The sequence below is a fragment of the Histoplasma capsulatum genome, assembly GCF_000150115.1.
Source record: "Histoplasma capsulatum G186AR genomic scaffold supercont2.1, whole genome shotgun sequence".
Taxonomy (NCBI): domain Eukaryota; kingdom Fungi; phylum Ascomycota; class Eurotiomycetes; order Onygenales; family Ajellomycetaceae; genus Histoplasma; species Histoplasma capsulatum.
This window is the reverse complement of record NW_025544801.1, coordinates 3,707,832-3,728,153: the sequence shown is the minus strand read 5'-3', so window position 1 is coordinate 3,728,153 and position 20,322 is coordinate 3,707,832. Positions and strand designations below refer to the sequence as shown.

Genomic DNA, 20,322 nt, shown 5'->3' with positions numbered 1-20,322 from the left:
TATAAAAACTGATGTGAATAAATATAATATAGAGATCTTCATCTGTTATAATCTCAATAATACAGAGACTCTGAACAATTTCATCTACAATAAGTTAAAATAAAATTTATAAACAAAGAGAGAGATATTATATATATTTGATATAATCTGTTCAAACAACAGTATTTTCTCTGAAATATATAAAATTACTAAATATTTTATATTTGCTTCAAATAAAAAATACAATCAACAAATAGCTAGTAAAATGAATTATATTATACAAAATTTATATATAAAAACATATTTTTTCAGAAGCAGTGGATATAGAAGAAGAATATAGAGAATAAAGAGAGAGATTACTGAAGATATACAACATCTCTAAGAGAGTGAATGAAAGTAAGAAATTAGTATAAAAGAAAAGAGAGAGATTGATATGAATAGAAGAGATAGAATCAGAGATAGTAGAGAAAGTATAGACAGTAGAGAAGACAGAGACAGTAGAGAAAATAAAAACAGCAGAGAAAGTAGAGATATAAACAGAGACAGAGAGAGCAGTAATAGAAGATAATATGAAGATATTTATCATTATATTATTATTATAAGTATCATCACTACTGTTCATGTCTGCATCAGTGATCTTATCAACTATTTCACTTATATTTTTGTTATTAATCAAGATATTTATATTATTATCATCATATTCAATCTCTATAATATTATCAGATACAATCTTCTCAACAGAAATGAAATCATATAAAAAGAGATTATTGAAAAAAGAGTTTGAATAATCACAAGTCAGATATGCATTCTGATGACAAGAAATAGAAGCTAGTAATAATTAGCAATCATAAAAGTTATTAATTTGCAGTTAAATTAGCTTTTAATAAGATTTGATTGATAAGAACTTATCAGTAGATCAGTTAATACAACTAGAATAGTGTGAACTGCAACAATCAGATATTATATTATAGAATAGAAAGAGCTAGACAATTTGATAGAATAGAATAGATGTATAGAATAATCAAAAATAAAGTAGAGAAGATTGAATAAAAAGATGTGAGTAAATAAATAGAATAAAATAGTTGCAAATATAATATAATTAGTGATGAGATGATGTTGTTGTGATAGAAATTCTTGTGTATGTGAAGTAAGAGTATCTTACTGTTTTAAATTAGACAATATATAATCACAACAAGAGCTTGATAAATATATACTATAAATATTTCAGAGATAGCACACTGCAAAGATGAATACAGACAGCAGAATATTATTACAAAAGTATAGATAGATTTAATAGAGAAGAATATAGTAATTTCAGCTTATTATTCTTTCAGAGTGTATATCATCCTCTATTATTAAGAATGATGTATACTACTGCACTAGTTATTTTGTATAAAAAGAGCTGCAAAGCTTAGAAGCTTTGAGAAGCTCAAGCAATCTTTGAATTACAAATCAATATACTCAGATATAGAAACTGATAATGAGATATTTGAGCTTTAAATATAATTGATATATTTGAGTATAGAAATCTAACAACTAGATACTTGAGTTTTAAATATAGATGAATCAATTTGTAATATAATGAATATATTATCAATTAAGCAGATATTATCAATATTGCAGATTAAACTGTTTATACTGTCTGTACAGTTTATACAATTCATTTTAATAGCATTATCAATGAATTTAATACTATTCTGATAACAATTTATAAATCAATTAAAAAAAGAAAGAGAAAGAAGATCAGAGAAAAAGATTGTATAAAAGAATTTTTATAGATAAAAAAATCAGAGTAAAAGAAATATTGAAAATCATACTCAGAAGAAGTGTAGAGCAGAAGAATTATTAGAGTATTAAAATATATATAATTGTGAAACAGAATTATAAAAAGATGTGAAAGAATTTCATGAGCATATATGAGTATATGAGCACATAATAAAGGGTTGGTTGTGTAAGTTAACTGCTAACAGATGCTAACCCATCACAGAAATGAACTGAAATTAAATTAAATTAAATTAAATATGTAATTCATGGTTTCAGCAGTCAGTCTAATTATAATAGAATAATCTATTAATCTCTGAAAGATTGAGTCAGCTGTTATCTATATACATACAGTATTATAAATAGATTAAATTTAATACAATATCAATGACACTGTATGATGCAAGTGGCACAATAATGTCTTGATTTTCATTCTGATATAATGTTGGTGGTGCTATATTCAGTAATGTCATATTCTTTAGAGCAATTACCAATTCTGGCCTAGCACTGACACCTTAGTGCGGGTTTCTTACACTCAGATTATATTCTTATTTTTAATTGTCAGTCACTTTATATAAAATATCAAGATTTATTAGTCTCATTTCACTCATGTTTTGATAATTCTAGTTACTTTACACTTTCATTCTGATTCTGATCTCATTAAAATCATGTCAAGAAATAGACTGAGACCAAACCAAATCAAATCAAATGTGAAATTCATGGTCCCACTGGCCAGTCTATCTGCTGCAGCTCAATATAATAGTTATAGGCTGGTGTAATGATGTTCACTTGCAAAAGTCCGTCTCAGGGATCCACAACAAAACAATAGCTTCCAATGTCCAGATGTCACCACGACACAGAGAGACAAAGGGATGTTTGCTACAATACCGTTCCCCCTATTCTTCCCGCGACTCGTTATCCCCAAAGATAGATAAATTAAAGATGACCACCAGTTGCCCATACGCATCGCTTCCTAGCTAACTCTTCATATTCTTATCAACGTCATCGATTAAGTCCTGAAAGAGAGCGGTGATCTTCTGGTCGGTAGGAATAGTGCCATCAAGTGGAACGTCCGCTTCTGCGAAGACACGATGGGAATTCTTGTTCGCTAGCTCCCTGATAGTCGGATTTGCTGCATTTTTGTTTGCTTGTAGTTTGTATCGTTTGTACTCCTTGCCGTTCCTGGTAATCTTTTCAGCATTGTCCAGACGCACTCCAATCTGCGAGTCATTTGTAGCCGTTTGGGTTGGTGCCGCTCTGGTACCGGCGGTCCCTTCGCCCCTCGCAAGCCTGGTAGCTCGGGAGACACTCCCCTTAACCCAGTTCTCCAGCTCACGCACACCTCTTTTTAAAGCGCCGGTCATTGTTCAATAGACTGTGACTTGAGGGGTTAGTTATGTTCCCAGCCAAACAAACAGTGCAAAAAAGACACATACTGTTGTCAAAATCTAGGAGTATCAAGTAGTTTGAGTGAGAAGGGGACCACTGGGTGAGCCAAGTTTTTTGGTATGAACTTGTAATATCAATATTAGGAAGGTTTGTGAGGAAGGAATGCCTATGTTATTGAGTCCCTATTTATGCCCTTGCTATGTTGGATGGCCTGTGGGCCTGCTTAAGAGTCATACCTAATGCGGGCGAATATACGCCTCTTTGCATACGGCAAAGGTTTGGATCCCTCCGGTTGGAATGTTTTGATCTCAGCGAATAGATTTATTGTTGGGCCCAAAGATGAAACCTAGTTATGCTAAGGACCATTAGCGCAGCAAAATTCCTTGTCAGAATTTGAATCACTCCATTCTCCACTCACACACTTAGTTGGACACATTTATGCTCTGTTCCCAGGAGGTCATGCCTTCATGCCTATTCACATCATGAAACAGATGCTCCAAGAAATAAGATCCACCTTTACGGCCAGTCATGGAATTCTCTGGCAAGTTATAAATCAAAGGAATCGCACCTGGAAACGGTCTGCTGATGTTATCCCCAGCAAAACTGCCAAGCAACAGCTAAGGCTCATGACTGCCTCAAAGCAAAGAAGATCAGGTTGGTGTCTGTAACCATTTTTATAGGAAAACTGTCAATAACTTCTGTTCCGCAGACTGGAACAATATCGAGGACTTCTTCAGCTTCACCCGTGGTCGCTTTCTTCGTGATGAAACTCGGGAATTGTCCCAACGATATGTTAAATTTAATGTTGAGGAGCTCACACGGATAGCTGCTGAAGCCACCGGTGCTCACCACTGCGAGAGTGTTCACAAGTTTGCGGATGGCATGCACAATAAGGCCCTTCTTCTGACCATGGACAACGGTACTGAAGTTGTGGGCAAGATCCCAAATCCAAATGCTGGGCGGCCACATTTCACCACTGCTTCTGAGGTGGCTACTATGGACTTTGTATGTAACTTCTATCCGAGTATTCAGTACTATTGTTTGCTTATGGATACCTAGATGAGAAGTGTTCTTGGCACCCCTGTGCCAAAGGTGCTCTCTTGGAGCTCTAAGATGGAGAATCCTGTCGGTACGGAGTATATTATTATGGAAAAGCTTCCAGGTGTACAGCTCAACAAAATATGGAATAAACTTGACATTGAAGTCAGACTGAAGGTAGTGAAACAAATTGCCAAGTACCAGGCAGACTGGACAACCACTTCCTTTTCTCAGTTCGGCAGTGTCTATTATAGACAGGATCTCCCCTCCGGTGAAACCCTTGTTTACAGAAGCAAGGACGACAAACAGATCATTGATGATCGCTTTACTATTGGCCCTTCTACAAGCAGACAGAATACAGATGATGGTAGGAATGGAATCGAATTTGACAGAGGTCCTTGTACGTGTATAAACATCAAATTGGTGAATTCAGCTAACATATCCATCCAAAGGGAAAACCGCGGAAGAATATGAGATTGCTACCGGCATGAGAGAAATTGCATGTATTGAGCAATTCTCGCAACTTCCAAGTTCTCCAATTGCGCTCTATGGTCCCGGAACATACCGTCCCTCAAAGGCAAAAAAGCTAGAAGCCGCTCGAGGCTATCTCAAATTTGTCAAGTACCTGCTTCCTGATGACGAGTCCATTCAGACTTCTCATATTTGGCACAACGATCTCCATGTTGAGAATATTTTTGTTAACCCGAACGATCCGTCAGAAATCCTTGGATTCATAGATTGGCAATCCACTGAATTAGCACCCTTGTATGATCATACTATTGAACCATACATTCTTGATTATGATGGTCCACGTGTTGAAGGGCTTCTAGAACGTCCTAAGCTAGCAGAAATTCAGAGGCAGTTTGATTCTGATCCTGCATCACAGGAAAAGGCGGAGAGACTCTTTGTTAAAATGTCTCTTGTGTCTCTCTATAGACATCTGATTCACTTGACAAACCCACAACTGTTCCGAGTTCTCGAGTTTCATCAGACAACCAGATTCCAACTCCTTCTCTTAGCACGAAATCTCTTGGTTGATGGCGAAGCAACTTATCTTGCCCTGCTCGCTGAGCAGCAAAAGAACTGGTCAGAGCTTCCTCGTGTACGTGCTGAAGGTAATCCAGAATGTCCACTTGAGTTCTCAGTGGAGGAATTGGCCACCATCAAAACCGACAGTGAGGGAGCTGTGCTTGGTATTAGTCTGATGCAGGATGTTCAGAACAGAATTGGTCGACAGTTCTTCCAGGCACAAGGACTTGTTGATCACGGACAATTCGATGAGGCAAAGAAGGCACTGCGAAGAGTAAAGAAGGACTTAGTTCAAGAGTATTCAAGCAATGAGGCAGAAGCAAGAGAGTGGGAGAATGCATGGCCATTTGATGATTGAACTTAAGGGTGACTGATGATGAATGTTAAACAACTCTGTATTCTTCTCTGACCTGGTGTGAAATGGGTAAAAGACAGCATGAATGGTTAAATAACTAATTGAATCTGAGAAAGGATAGTGTTGTGTTCTGTTAACTAGCTAAGTGAGAGCAATACAATATATGTTGACTTTAAACTATCTATTATGCACTAGCACACTGCATATATATGCCTTAGCTGTCTACATGGTAATACAACCACTCAGATGTTTCACTCTGTATACTATTATCTTTTGCTTTTCTGTAACGGGCGTGCTACGGATTAAGCCAACTTTGCGGATTGTACCGTTTTCACCATCTGCACTATCTGCAACGGGCGTACGGACAGACCAAGCACTATCCTATACCGATTACAAATTGATTAAGAAAAGAAAGAGAAAAGAGATCAGAAGAAAGGGTCATACGAAGGGGGTTTTTATAGAAGGGAAATAATCGGAACGGAAGAATATCAGAGGTCGCGCAACAGTGGGGTGCGAGGCGGAAGAATGTGACTACACGATCGCGGAGCGGAATCGCGAGGAGAGGTGTTCTGAGGGCGCGCGGGCGAGCAGTAGGTTGGTTGCGTAAGTTAACTACTAACGGGTGCTAACCCACCCTTGGGGGGCCGATGCCCAGGCTTAACTAAACCTAGTTGAGTAATTTAGGTAGGTTAACCACCATAGGCGCTCCTAAGCGCCCCTCAAAACCCAGGAATCCATTTATTCGGGCAACCCCACCACTTTTTCAACCCGACCCGCGAATAAAACAACACTAAGACACACTATCTAAGATATGTACATTTATCACTGCTTTTTTGTCACAAATCTGTCTTTGACCCTCAATGGGAAATGACTTGAGAGACTTGAATTAAAAGCTTATCTAGCTTATCAATTGAAAGCATGGGGCAATCTTGTCCTGATCTATCTCTTGCTGTGAACATAGAAGAGTTCAAAACTCATCAATGCAATGGTGATTGCAGTGAGAAAACACTTTCGCGAGCAGAAGAGAATTCATAAAAGGGGATTCATGAAGAAACAATCTCAAAACCGATAATAGAAACAGCTTCCATCATTACACATACCTCTCTGATTATTGATCACATCTGCCTATTCAACCAAGGGTCGATCAGCAGCTCTTTAGCACTTCTTCTCTCCTCTGGCAGCCAAGTCAGCATTGAGCGCATGAAGCTCAAAAATGCAATCTTATCCACACCCTTAAGATGTTTCTCAGAGTCTTCAAGCGAGAGCGGGGGAAGCGGAGGATTGCCTTTCCAATTTCCTATTGCAAATCAAATGTCAGACATCAATCTTAGTCACAGAGCGGTTGCTACGCACCTGCTTCATCAAATACTAAAGGTGTGTTTGGGCTGCGTTGTTGGAACGTCTTTGGTGGGATGCTCAAATACGCAACCATCTCTGCAATATGGTATCTGTTATTGTGGAAGCCTTCATCATCTTGAGCGTCAAAAAGATGTTTATTCTCTATCATGTCCCAGATCTTTAAAATAGAGACTCACGTAGTCAGCAAGATAGAATACTATGAGAAAATATAGGCTGACTAACCACACACGCTGTATTCCATATGTCAACACTATGCGACCAGTCCGTCTGCATGATGATCTCAGGGGCCTTGTAGACCTCTGGTTGTATCTCTTCGTACTGGTAAGAACCTCCGACCCGAGCCTCCCCAAAATCACAGAGAACAGGGCACCCCCAAGCGTGGTTTCTGGGACGCCGAAAGTCTCGAGATGTGTAGATTGTTCGTTCATCATTGACTACCTTGCGCGGACAGGGACTTTTTTGCTCAGCTTCCTCAAAGTCTGTGAGGACGCTCGCATCCTCGATGGTCAACATGAGGTTACTAAGTTTGATATCTAAGACAAAGTTAGTTCAAGAATTTCTTCCCGCGAGTCTAGTAAAGTTACGGACCGCAGTGTGTGATATTGACTTCTGTGTGGAGGTAATCCAATGCCTGCAGCAAATAACGGGAGGCACTTCTGACCATATCCTGTGGTAGAGCTGTAGGCTTTCCTCCGAGTCTTTGTAGACCCCAGAGCGTTATTTGAAGTGGCGGATGAACAAGGCAGTGGTGGCGGATTCCATTCGGCCTTACAAGTTCGAACGAATCAAGAAGCTCTCGTACGTGTGCGCGTCCGGCATGCGACGAGCGTGAAGATCTCAAATAACTATAAGCCACAATCTCCCGATTCATCCTCTGTGTGGGCGTTTTTATGTATACTTTGAGAGCAACATAGTCGCGATTTCTAAGAGGTGGAGTCAGCTAGCCCTTCAAAACAAAACATTGCAGGGATCCATGCAACCATACTCAGTGTTGCGACAAAGCCAAACAGTTGAGTTTGCTCCAAATCCAAGTTTACCTAGCACCTGGTACCTGCCATTGAATATATCGCCTATATGAACAGGGTAAAACTCCTCCGGATTGTAATCTGGGAGAGTTTCCTCTTCGACAGGTCGACCTGGGCTGAGAGCCTTTGGCTGACTTGCAAAGGGCCTTCGGGGAGTTGGGTTAGGCTGTAACTTATTTCTCGTCCATCGCAGTAGACATGCCATTTGCATCGAGCTCTTTGTATGAAGATGGATGGGGACTGTAAGATGAGCCCAGCGGATGCGTGGTGACCGCATCTCTATCCTGGATGCATTCTGCGATTCAAGGGCGGTTTCCCGAATTGCGGAGTCCTGATTTGAATGGTCTTCGTTGACTCGAAGACTGGAAAAATTAAGCGCCAGGTGGGCCCATCACAAGTTTCAAGTTCTAGATATTTACAAATACGGACCAGCCTCTAGGCGCCCAGCGTGCAAGATACCCTTGTATCTAACTTCATTGATTATATATTATACTTAGCAACATTGACTGCCCATTCAAGTCCTGCGCTCCATACGCCACTTACCCTTAGCAGATTCCATCGGGATGTCTATAAAGACTCGAGAGAATGTCTGTAAGAAGTAGCTTTCTCTCATCATTTCACTGTGACCACTTCATTTAACTATCTCCTACTACCGAATCAATCTCAAAAAATCATGTTCTCCGTCACAGTCAAGAGGCTCATTCAATACACTGGCAAAACAAAGCTGGAACATATAACGGATCCTGCATGGTACAATAGTGTGAAGACCTTTTGTGAAAAGTTCGAGAACGACGTAAGTCAGTCGAGTAAGCAGTTAACTAGTTGTTGGATCTGACAATAGTGCTAGAACTCAGGAGTCATGAAAGCAGAAATAAAGTACAGTACAAACATCACAGATCACCCTGTCCCGTTCACAAATGCATATTGCCTGACCATTCAATAAATTAGGGGTTCGCATCCACACAAGTCCTACGACGACCCTTCAGACCTGGAAGATGTCATCTCGATCCGGTTCAAGGATAGTGAGGATAAGAGAGTTGCCACGGCGCACGTACACAAGGACGGTAGTTCCAAAGTGATTCGTTGGTAAAAGGGAACGGTAATCCACAAGACATGGACTTAGGTGGATGGGGCTGACGATGAGTAGATGGGATATGCTATGCAGACAAGTTGAATGAAAGCCGATGAATGTGAAGCCTGAATGTGAAGATGTATGTAGTCACTGTTCCATAAGTACTCAAATCTAAGGTCAAGGTTTGCTTGGAAGGTTGGCTCTGTCAGGCGCTAGTCCTGTTGCTGCTTTCAAAATGTGTCAATTGTTTTTCTTGCAGCAGCAGGTAAGATGCCTGGTAGCATGCTAGGGCAACCTCGAGCAACTAGTAAGAATGGCGTATGCCAGCAGAGGGCGTAAGCCGTACAGGGCGTAGGTCAGAAATGTGCATCTTGAAGAGGCGTAGGGCAGAAGAGCTCGATCACCGCCAGCGCCATGATTGCAGTAGAGGCGATCAAAACTTGCGATATACAAAAAACTCAACCGTCCTTATTATTGTCAGTGAAAAGCTTTGATAAATTAATATCTCATAATCTGTGCAGATCAGTCAAAAACCCCTCAAGATGAGATCAGAGTTCAAGCAAGCCCCACTGAGATTTCAGTGCGTCAAAGTGGTTTATGTTAGGGGTTTGGATTGGTTCGCCCCCCTCGACTACCGGCATAACGCTGGTGGTGATTGAGCTCTTTTGCCATAGTGCCTAACAGTTTAGTTCCAGGTTTGCACAGGAAAAAATCCTTCCACCCGTGAGCAGCACTTGTTGTTCGAAGAGGGCTATGTTTTAGCTTCCCGAATTCATAGCCCGTATTTGGGTAATTGATGGACTGTTTTATGGCACTATTTCGATACTGGGGGGGAAAGAAGATAAGTAAAATATGCTCGCCCTCAGGTGAGATCATATTTGTATATATGTACTGTACATGTATAATTAGGCCATAAAACATGTCCATTCACAACGTGTCGGCAGCCAAGGAATAAAACAGCTGCTCATCCGGAAAAGGTGGCCAACCACGCATCACGATAAACAGATTTTGAGCTACTATCTGTGGACAACCTGTGAGTTTAAGAAACAAGTACGGATGGTAATCGATCCCTAACTTGTACCCGATGCACAATACCTATCAGACCGCTCAAGCGCGGGACATAATTGATTCAGTTCCCCGGTGCGATGACTTAACCACTGGTCGCGAGATCCAATAATGGACAAGTCAGGAGCTAACGCTCGGATTAGAACTTGACTTCATGGAACAGGGATGCTCTAACTTGGATAAGAGCAGCCAACTCCAGAATAAACTCATACAGGATGATAGTGTTGGTAAGGACGTGTCCAAGCGTAACGGTATCAGATGGAGACATCGCGGACTCCGATCCTGAGCTATCACCTGGATGATCGGGCAAGGAAATAGACCTGTCGGTTTCGGAAGTTCCATAGCTAGAGGAAACGTCTGATAAATCTATCTTGATAAGGGTCGCAAGTCGTTTTCGAAGATCTTCCGATGCTATCGACGAGCGAGTTGTTAGGTCTAGCCCAGAAGGCATTCGAATTTGAGAGGTTTCACGGGAAGAGGAATTAAAAACTGATCTCGAACCGGAATTTGCAAAAGAGCACGACGACAAAGAATCTGTTCGCTCAGCAAGTGACGTTCCGCGATCCCATGACGAATCATAGTGGTGACCAATCTTAGCCGGGTCTTGTCCCTGCCGCCCAGTTGATGGTCTCAAGTAGGATTCGAAAGTTTTAAACTCAAAAGCGTCGTCAGGGCCGTTCCCATCGCTGGAATGAAGTAAATGTCTGTGGGCCGCGACCAGGATGTCAAAATCAGATATTTCTAATCGCCATTGTTCGACTCTGTGTACTAGCTTTTGTATTGCGTGAGATACCAATGGCGGAGGAAAAGATGGGCGGTTTTGGGATAGGTTGGTTTTGCCTGCATGATTTTCGTTTGAACCAGCGAAATTCCGATTTGTGGTGTCATAGTTGTAATTCTGAGAATCAACAAGGAGCCACCCATCCAAGGATATGTAATTCGAAGATGCCAATCCTGTAATAGCCTCCGTCAGGGCTAGATTCATGACGACACTATTAGTGAAAAAGCACTCCATCCTAGAAACCATTCCCCGTAATATATCATCATTAGACTGCAGAAGCAACGAGGGTTTCAGGTTGGCATCAATAGCTTGGCCTCCGGCTGGATCTATGATCTGGTTACGTAAGTCCAACAGCGCAGTCGCGTCAAGAAGATAATTTTGATATGATTGATCTAAATAGGGATCTTCGAGAACTGATTTTGCTAAGCCAATTAGGTGCTGTAATTCTGCATGAAGCGTGCCAATGGGCATGATGCACACGGTTTCGGGGTTCTGAACTGTTTTGATCAGAGAGCTTGAAAAAATATGGTGCCGTTGAAAAATCACAGTCATAAGCTGGAGGGTAGCCACCACTGTCGAAGGGTTGTTGGATCTAATACTTATCAACAAGAGGTCAACCAAGTTAAAAAGTTCTGGTGATGGTTTTGCTGCAGCTTCCGCGAACGAAGCCAGGAGATCAATAGACTTGCGGCGGCTGAGAGACATTCGCAACTTGCTCTTGGTAATCTTGATAGCAGGTTCACCCCCCGTGGATGAGGCCAGTAGGAAATGCAAAATTCGGTGGACTAGATCTGGCTGGTCGATGGATTCCAAGATGCGGCAAAGGTAGGTTATAACAGCGGAAGTAGAGCCGCCGTCTACGTCCGATGACTCCAAAAGAGACGGATAACTATATCACTATCAGCTGACGACAAATGGCCGATAGCTCTGTCCCAGGGTCAAGCATACAGGAGTTGTTGAAGAAACAAGACCTGAAAATGATCTAGCAGTGTGTCGTTCACTTCCGCAGATTTACAATGATCAATAGTATCCTGCCAGAAAAACAAGTAAGAAAGAAATGCATCCATATGTGCCCCAAGTTTGGGCCGAGCTGCCGTTTCCGCTGGTACGTAGTCAGACAACGCGACAATAAGGGGCATATTCTTGCCAGTATTCGAGAAAGTAAGCTTTCTATTGATTATGGTATAAGAAAGTATTCGGTGATGTAATTAGCAAGATATGGATACGGACCTATTCAATTGGCTATAAAGCGCTCCGAGACCCGTAGCCATTAATGTCGCAAGGTCACTTTCAATTAGCCATCGCTCAAGTTCTTTTGATCGCGATGCTGTCTCAATGATATAGAGCAGGCCGGTACGGGCGAAATCACCCGATCTGCCTTCATGGTGAACATAGTCGATTAAGAGATAGAAGAGCGGGAAATCGTCTTTGCGCGTTGCACCAGCAAACTCCTTTCCGGCCTCCACTAGTTCGGGTTTCCGATTACCGTGGCCTTTCGGATAAAACCAAGCAGGAAGAATATCAGGGCGTAATCTAATATTGTTTGCAACTCCGAAGAGCAGCTCCACAAGCCTCCCTTCCCCTTCCTCGCCAGCAGTGCCCGCTTTGCAAACCAGGTCGACTAGCGCCCTGGCGAATGTCCGACTATCAACGACGCCATCAACTTCAGCATCAATTAATGTATTGAAGAGGACGGCAGATTTTGAGATGGCTCCAGGATCACACGAGAACAATGCGAGTTTTGTGACAGTTAAATATACTTGCGACGTGGCAGCGAAGGCATGACACGGATGGGGTGCAGGGCCGCGAGATTCGTCATTAAGGACTGAATTAAGACGATCAAGGCAGCTTCGGACCTGAGGAATGGAAGCGTCGCCGGAATCATTCGGACCTGTCCGCCAAATTTGCTAATAAAAGGGTTATATACGCCCCAGTGTCAGTGCCTTCAGCCCTCAAATCCTCTATGGAATTTCCGTCCTCAGAAAAAATATTTATATAACGTAGATTCTACTTTGGAAGCGGCCGGTGAAAGGGATAGGTATCGTCTTACATCTAGAGTATTGCATGCAGATGTAAATGTTGCTAGACGCTCAGCAGCAGAGTTGCCCCGAAGGCCCTTTGATGACGAGAGACCAGAACCCCCAATCAGGCGAGACCACTGTTGAACACGCGAATTAGTTAGTAGGCATGTGAGATGCTAAGGATTTCAGTAAGGCGTGAGAGTTCATGATCAGGAACCTACAAAGTCCATGGTTTCAGAATCGAGAGCATGTTCTTCTGCAAGAATATCAGGCGGTGCCTCATCCAAGGCACTTTTGTACGGAGTCAGATAACCAGCTAGCACTAACTTAGATGGCTTTTAAATGTCGGCCCGACTATTCAACCACTCAGACTTTAACCCCAATTACTAATGCACACTCACCAAGCTCCACAAGGTTCGTTTCAAGGTATGTATGTTGACCTATTGGAGGATAACCTTGATTGTGTTGTTATTCTGGCCAACAAGCTTTTAAATAGGAAGCTCAGAAATCAGTATTCAACATCATAAGCACACCAAGGCCCATATTCTTACGAAGCACACACAAGAACCACAATTACCCTTGGATTTCTCCGTCGAACATGATCACATAACAATCTTCGAACAATACATTGAACAAATTGTTATTATTCATTCACTCAATATGACGTCCTCAGGCCCTTGCGCAACGTGTAGCTGGACTACTGAACGCCAAAAGCATTGTAACTACAAAAGCCATGTCAAACTATTCTACGAAGCAGGCGATCGAGGCGTCTGGTCATTGGGCTCAAATTTAATTCTTAAAGATCGAGGTTCTAGTCTTCCGACCATTGAAGTACCAAATATTCAGTTTGTGCAGGAAAAGACATCCATTCCTGTTCCTACCGTTGTCGAATCTTGGAACGAAGGCGAACACACCCTTATCTTAATGAAGCGTATTCCTGGCGAGCCCCTCAGCAACGTCTGGCCAAGGCTTTCCACAGACGAAAAAGAAATGATAGCTAGGCAGACAGCCGAGTATCTGCTAGAACTTCGCAAGCTTCAGTCCGATAATATCCAAGCGCTTGATGGCCGTCCTGTTTATTCCAATTTCCTGTTCAGAGACAAAGACTCCGAGCTTCCTCACGGTCCTCTAGCATCGGATGACGAACTCTGGGCTGATATGGAGCGTGGGTTGAAAGAAACCATACCCGAGGCTGCGCGAATACGACTTCGACATTGCATGCCATCCGCTACGCCTTATACCTTTACGCATGGTGACCTCACTAATGTCAATATCATGGTTGAGAACGGCACTGTTACTGGCATAATTGATTGGGAGATGTCTGGCTACTTTCCAGTATGGTGGGAGTATGTTTGTACATCAGTCCCTGATAGTATGGAGGACAAGGAGTGGAAGTCTTTGTTACGAAAGTATATGCCCGATCACAGCATCGCGCGTGAATTTTGGCTGGATTATTATTATCTCTGCAGGGATCCAGAAAGCGAAAGAGCAATGAAGTTCATTGAGGAGACAAGGAGTGAGAACTCTTAGAGAGGTGTTTAACCTATCTCTCTTAAAAGATCGACAGGATTTCTTATCGGTATCTCAAGCACTTTTCTCTATGATCAAGTCTTGCATGCAACTATCCCTAAGCAGAAATCCCATACTTTATGTGAGAGATTTCTTGGCAACGGTGAATTCGTATCATGATTTTTCAATGGGACAGCAAAGTTTTAAGGTGGCTGGAAAATGCTGAAGCAACAGTGATATGTTTTATATACCATAATAAAGCCAGAGAGACATGTATAAACGAGTGACAAAAAGCAAGTTGATATGGAGAAATATCATGTGAACACAGAACACAGATAAACAAGTGACACAAAGGGCCCAATGAATACAATTCCCTCGTGTTCGATACCTTTGAACGAGCATATGAAGATTAGCTCTCATCGGGGATACGTCCTTGAAGCCGATGAGCTTAGGCTATTGAGTAAAGAAAAGGAAGCATACCGGAGGCTCAAGCCAGGCCTTTTCCTTTGAGCCTGGTTCTTAGATTTAGGACCCTTTCATAGCTTTGGGCAGCTCAGCAACGCACCCCCCGCAATTGTGCTTGTAGGTCGGGTTATTGTGGTTGCACTTGGGGCACTTCATGGTTGATAGCTGCGATGGAGAAGGAGTGTGTCAGGAAAGTTAAGATTGCAGCCAATTTATTTGGAGATAGCTGAAGAATGTTCCATTTCTACTCTATTTTCAATTTATCAACAACTTGGAATTCGAAGCTAGACAATAGGCATCTACTCCTTCGAATAAATGAATTGATGTTGCCACAGGGTGTGGTATCTCTCTCCCCTTTCCAGTAGTCCAGTATGAGTCCCTCTCTCAATGACCTTGCCCTCTTGCAACACAAGTATCTCGTTCGCCATGACAATGGTGGACAAACGGTGGGCAATGATAAAAGTGGTTCTCTTCTTGCTCAACTTTTTCAACGCACCCTGAATTTCTGATTCAGTCTCGGAGTCAACAGCGCTAGTTGCCTCGTCTAAGATTAGTATTGGCGGATCTTTCAAGAAGACTCTTGCGATTGCCAACCGCTGCAATTCACCTCCTGACAGCTTAACACCCAGCTCTCCGACCTGAGTGTTATAGCCCTCCGGGAACGTGAGAATATTGTCATGGATAGCTGCTGCTCGGCAAGCATTGTAAATCTCTTCATCAGAAGCAGAAAGTTTAGCATATCGGAGGTTTTCCATGATTGTTGTATTGAATAAAAGGGGGTTCTGGGGAACCACTCCGATGACGTCTCGCAGCGATCTTTGAGTCACATCACGGATGTCATGGCCGTCGACCTTGATGTGGCCAGAAGTAACATCGTAAAACCGGAGCAGAAGCTTCATGAGCGATGATTTTCCCGACCCAGTAGCGCCAACTAACGCAATCGTCTCTCCAGGTGCAGCGGAGATACTTACATCCCTGATCGCAGTTCTCTTGGAATCGTATGTAAAGTTCACGTGTTCAAACTCTACTGCGCCCTCAACTGTGCCAAGGTCGGGAGCTCCATCCCTGTCTGCAACGGTGGATTTGGTCGTGAGCAAGTCGAGCAACCGCTCCGCATCGACGAGGTCCGACATGAGATATCGGTATTCGTGAGAGAGAAATTTGATGGGCCAAACCAGGTACTCCCAGTACTGAATCAAAAAGACAAGGTCTCCTGGGGAGGCACGTCCCTCGTAGACTTCATGGGCGACAAGACACGCAAGGAGGAAAAATGTGATCGGCATCATCGCCTCTGTCAGCGCCTTAATATAGGCATCTCGCGTTGACCAGTCTTTCTTTGCTACGAGATGCCTGTCCACAGCACAACCGAACTTAAACTTCTCGTGGTCAAACATGCTGAACAACGACACGGTTTGCCAACCTTGAACAGCCTGGTGCATGACCCGAGCCTCCTGCCTCTGTGCTTTGGTCATCCGCCGACGGTTGTCAATGTTCCAGCCGGATGTTATCACTTCAAGTGAAAGAAACATGAGTGAGGAGAAGAGCATGCAAATAGCAACGGAGGGGTTAAATTTAAGATACAGGAAGACAAAGGCAATAAACATGTCGACAATAGTGGGAAGAATCTCTAAAATAGCTGTCTCAAGGACCCTGGTCAGCGCGTCCCCTTGCTCGATAGCCTTCATAATTTCCGCAGAATCTCTGCCGGAGTGGAACTCCATTGCCAAACTCATGACGTGGTTGAAGGCGGTGCTTGTGAGCTGCCGGTACGAGAATTGCTCCACTGGGATTTTTGAGAGCGCTTCAATAAGGCCGACACCAGAGTCGTCATGCAACAGGCTCAGAATCAGGTAGATAGATAGATCAGCATACGGCAACTGCCGTGAGAGAAGCTTGTCGGTTACGATTCCAAGCTGGCGGGGAACTAAGATGTTCAGCAAACGGTTGGCAATCAGGCAAAACACGCATGTTAAAAGGCAAGCCTGGACCTTTAAATCCCTTTTGGGGATCAAACACGGGAGAAAAACCTTGAACTTGTTGAGGTAGGTTGTCCAATTCCCCCTCTTGCGAAGCTGGCCTATCCGAGAGTCCCTGCGACCACTATCTTCATCACTATCGTCTCCATCTGAATCGCAGCCGCCATCGCCCTCACTAGAAAAATAACCTTCTCCACTGGCAGATCGAGATAACACGGACTCGGTGCCGTAGGAAGCTTGGCTTGTTGTAGGTTCGCCGTTCTCCTCATTAATAAGTGGCACGGTGTCCTCCGGTCCAAATGTCTTCTCACGGCTGGCGATGTAGTCGACGAGAAAACTTGCAACAATGAGTAGTCGAATGGAAGCGATAGTCAATAATGCCGCGTATTCGGCAGCCGCCCCATGATACACTGCATTCAGTACCAGGATGGGAATAGCAAACCCGAGTGTGATTGAAGTAAGACCAAGGGTCCCGGGAAAGAGGAAAGTCTTTCGCAAGTGCGCAAACCATGCTAATCCATAGAATACACCGGCAACCAATCGATCTGCCGTGATTTCATCGCGATGGAGAGAAATAAGAGCTATTTCGACGATGTAAGATATAGCGACAACCGACTTCCCAACTAACCGCAGAGCGGTTTCTCCCGAGCCCGGCAACCTGGGAGACGATTTTTGGCCATAATTGAAAACGAAGGACGCAATGGTGAAGAGGAGTATAGTTGCCGTAGCTATGACATACAGCACCTTGAGGACCTCTGAAACCTGAACCATTGTTACACTTCCAGCTAGATTCTCACTCCAGCATTGTGCTGATGATGGTTCATTCGAAGGAATCTCAGTGAGAATATATTCCTAGATCTAGCTGTCTGGAATGAATAACACTGCTTCATGGTCTATGAGTCACAGTGACTCACTTGTTATACCGATAAACCGCGGGCTTGGGATAACAGTCATCGTACGGCTGGAAATCGTGGGCATACAATTGGGCGCTGGGTGACACTGGATGTTGATCAGATTCAGCTAAAACCAACAATGAATGATGTGAGTAATGACTAGCGCTCGCTCAATTCTTCCAGGCTAGTTCCTGGGACAAAGGAGCTCAATTCTTTCACTGTCATCATCAATAACTCAAAAAGCCAATAACATTGAGTTAATATGAAAATAATACTTAGGGATGCCAAGATGAATGAGTTCAAAAGATTGTAAACAGAGAACAGAATATTTTCTAATAGTTTTCATACACCACTCAAAATCACTGTAGATCTAAAGCTAGAAGTAATACTTCTCAGGGACAATTAATGACTAAAGCCTAACTGATTTGAAATAGAATTTCCATTCTTTAACTACTGTGATCAATGAGAGCACTGGGCAGAAATGCTTTTGTAAAGTAGAGGCTGCTACAGTGCAACATGCAATGAAGTGAAAAGAAGGAATAAATTGTGTAAATACTTGTAACTTTTAGATACAGCAAATCCTTTCAAAAGTTTTAATATGTGTTAGGAATTTAAGCTATAATATTGCTCCCATTCTCAAGAATCTTCATTCCCCAGCACCTTGAGATTTAGGCCATTCTTTAGTTAAGCTGTAGTGGTTTATTCAGGTGTCACAGGCACTAACCCCCCAAGAACCCTGCTGTAACTCTTGTTAAGACATGGAATGGAAATATTTAATGCTGGTTACAATAATCAAAGCTTTTGATAGGATCCCCCATAGACAATAACCAAAAGTTCTTTCAATACTTCAAAAAATATATAATGAACGGAGATATTTTTACTATGTGTAAAAGAAAACAAATCAACACGAAACATAACCATTCACTAAACTGAATATTGAGATTCACTGAATCTTTCTACATTAGTCAATACTCTGTACAAAAAGCAGATCTAGAAGTATTGGCATCAATAGCCAGTAGTAAACAGTTCTATCATATTTAAAAGGGTTTTTATGTTTGTCTATTCTCCGTATTCAGTATATCTAGATTTTTAATAGCCTGTATATTATCTACATCATCGCCTGATGTTGTGCTGTGGATATAAGTATTTCATTTTCATGCACTTTTAGTATAACCATCTCAGCACTATCCTCCTCATATCTTTTTCCGTTCTTTTTCTACAATGATTTGGGAGAAGTTGTCTCTTATACTTAATTATCATGGGGATGCATTGCTCTCCTCATCTTCCGACCAGACCATGCAGGGGGAAATAAAGTAACAATAAAAATTTTATTAAAAAAAAAAAAGAAAAAAAAAATTGATAGGGAAAACATACAAAACAAACTAATAATATACTCCCATGGCTCATTCCCCAAGGAGGATGCTAATCACCAGATACCTGGACACATAAAGTGACGCGTACTCTGTTACAAACCACAAAAACAGGATCACAACTTATGGCTCCAGCTAACCAAAGAGAAAAATACCCTAAACCCAATGAACACCCCGTTTCCCTAATAATGCTTACACCAAAGGCACAGGAAAGGAAAAGATTCGAGTGGAGACAAAGGAAGAATACGGAGAGTACATAGTAGCAGGGGTAGAGTTAAGAACAATTAATGTCATGCTAGAAATCATCCTGGTCTTCTTTCTTTCGACGTCCCCCGGCTTTTTTCCTGCGTCCGTCATTTTGATCACTCCCATCATCATCCTTCTTTCCGCCAGAACTGTGATCAGGGACTTTGGAAATAATGTCCGCAAGAAAATCAAGAACCTCGTCCTTGCTAATGGCTTCTTTGAGATGGGCTGCGGTCACTCGCTTGGAAGATCGGTGCCTCGCTTCTTTCGCTGCTTTCGTGACGAGGGAAATCATGAATAACTCGAGCGCTTTGGCTATAATTTAAAAATTAACGTCGGCTGTGTCAACACGAGGGAGGGAGCGAGGAGGCAGAAGAGAGGCTGGATAGGACACATACAAACGGCAATTGGAGTGACTTGGGCAACTTTGCCAACATCTTCGTCGGCCTGCATAATACGCTTGATCCTCGCGACTGGAAACTTCGTTCTGACCTCGATTCCTCCAGAAGACTGTGAAGGCGCGGTCCTCCTCGTATTGTTTGAATGGTTCTCTGGTGCTGGTGGGGACTCAGGCAATGCATGCCAGTCCATGGGTTGTTGCTCCGCAGCGGCCCGCGATCTAGTTTGCGGGGGCATGATATGCGGGGAGTAGTTTGTATCGAGGGGTTGGGGGATGTATTGTTGGGCTGCCCGTTGGAATTGCGGCTGGGGCTGGGGCGCCTGTGGGTTGAAGAAAGGCGACGCGTCGTACGAGGCTCTGTGGGCCAGAGGACTGTTAAGGGGGTAAGGGGTCTGTCCGTAGGGACTTGGGGGAAGCTGGAGGGACCCGGGAAAGCCAGAAAAGTCTGGGGATCGGGGTCTGTACGAGTTATCTTGGTCTGTCATCGCTGGGGCCAGAGATGTCAGCACGGTTGGATATAAAGTCATCAGTATGTGTCCATGTTGTGTGATGAAAACGTGGTCTGACTCCACGGATGGAGAAGTTTTCC

General features: G+C 42.8%; 7 protein-coding genes across 7 annotated transcripts; 2 read left to right on the top strand and 5 right to left on the bottom strand.

Moving 5' to 3' along the window:
- Positions 1-2,457: 2,457 nt before the first annotated feature.
- HCBG_01212 (uncharacterized protein) lies at positions 2,458-3,104 on the bottom strand (the record flags this gene model as incomplete). The annotated part of the gene is made up of 2 exons (XM_045428262.1): positions 2,458-2,510; positions 2,723-3,104. 2 exons carry the CDS (start codon positions 3,102-3,104, stop codon positions 2,458-2,460), a joined length of 435 nt encoding a protein of 144 aa, XP_045292237.1.
- Positions 3,105-3,596: 492 nt separating this feature from the next.
- Positions 3,597-5,730, top strand: HCBG_01211 (phosphotransferase enzyme family protein; the record flags this gene model as incomplete). The annotated part of the gene is made up of 4 exons (XM_045428261.1): positions 3,597-3,783; positions 3,839-4,134; positions 4,189-4,567; positions 4,620-5,730. The coding sequence occupies 4 exons, from the start codon at positions 3,597-3,599 to the stop codon at positions 5,552-5,554; spliced, it is 1,797 nt and encodes a 598-aa protein (XP_045292236.1).
- Positions 5,731-6,666: 936 nt separating this feature from the next.
- Positions 6,667-8,140, bottom strand: HCBG_01210 (protein kinase; the record flags this gene model as incomplete). The annotated part of the gene is made up of 5 exons (XM_045428260.1): positions 6,667-6,848; positions 6,905-7,067; positions 7,133-7,443; positions 7,499-7,833; positions 7,896-8,140. 5 exons carry the CDS (start codon positions 8,138-8,140, stop codon positions 6,667-6,669), a joined length of 1,236 nt encoding a protein of 411 aa, XP_045292235.1.
- Positions 8,141-10,211: 2,071 nt separating this feature from the next.
- On the bottom strand, positions 10,212-13,162 carry HCBG_01209 (uncharacterized protein; the record flags this gene model as incomplete). The annotated part of the gene is made up of 5 exons (XM_045428259.1): positions 10,212-11,742; positions 11,802-12,023; positions 12,084-12,760; positions 12,904-13,011; positions 13,096-13,162. 5 exons carry the CDS (start codon positions 13,102-13,104, stop codon positions 10,212-10,214), a joined length of 2,547 nt encoding a protein of 848 aa, XP_045292234.1.
- Positions 13,163-13,534: 372 nt separating this feature from the next.
- HCBG_01208 (uncharacterized protein) lies at positions 13,535-14,763 on the top strand (the record flags this gene model as incomplete). The annotated part of the gene is made up of 1 exon (XM_045428258.1): positions 13,535-14,763. The coding sequence occupies one exon, from the start codon at positions 13,535-13,537 to the stop codon at positions 14,402-14,404; it is 870 nt and encodes a 289-aa protein (XP_045292233.1).
- A 384-nt stretch (positions 14,764-15,147) lies between these two features.
- On the bottom strand, positions 15,148-17,595 carry HCBG_01207 (abc transporter; the record flags this gene model as incomplete). Its single annotated transcript, XM_045428257.1, has 1 exon — positions 15,148-17,595. One exon carries the CDS (start codon positions 17,593-17,595, stop codon positions 15,148-15,150), a length of 2,448 nt encoding a protein of 815 aa, XP_045292232.1.
- Positions 17,596-19,034: 1,439 nt separating this feature from the next.
- Positions 19,035-20,218, bottom strand: HCBG_01206 (DNA polymerase epsilon subunit Dpb3; the record flags this gene model as incomplete). Its single annotated transcript, XM_045428256.1, has 2 exons — positions 19,035-19,648; positions 19,732-20,218. The coding sequence occupies 2 exons, from the start codon at positions 20,216-20,218 to the stop codon at positions 19,383-19,385; spliced, it is 753 nt and encodes a 250-aa protein (XP_045292231.1).
- Positions 20,219-20,322: the final 104 nt, after the last annotated feature.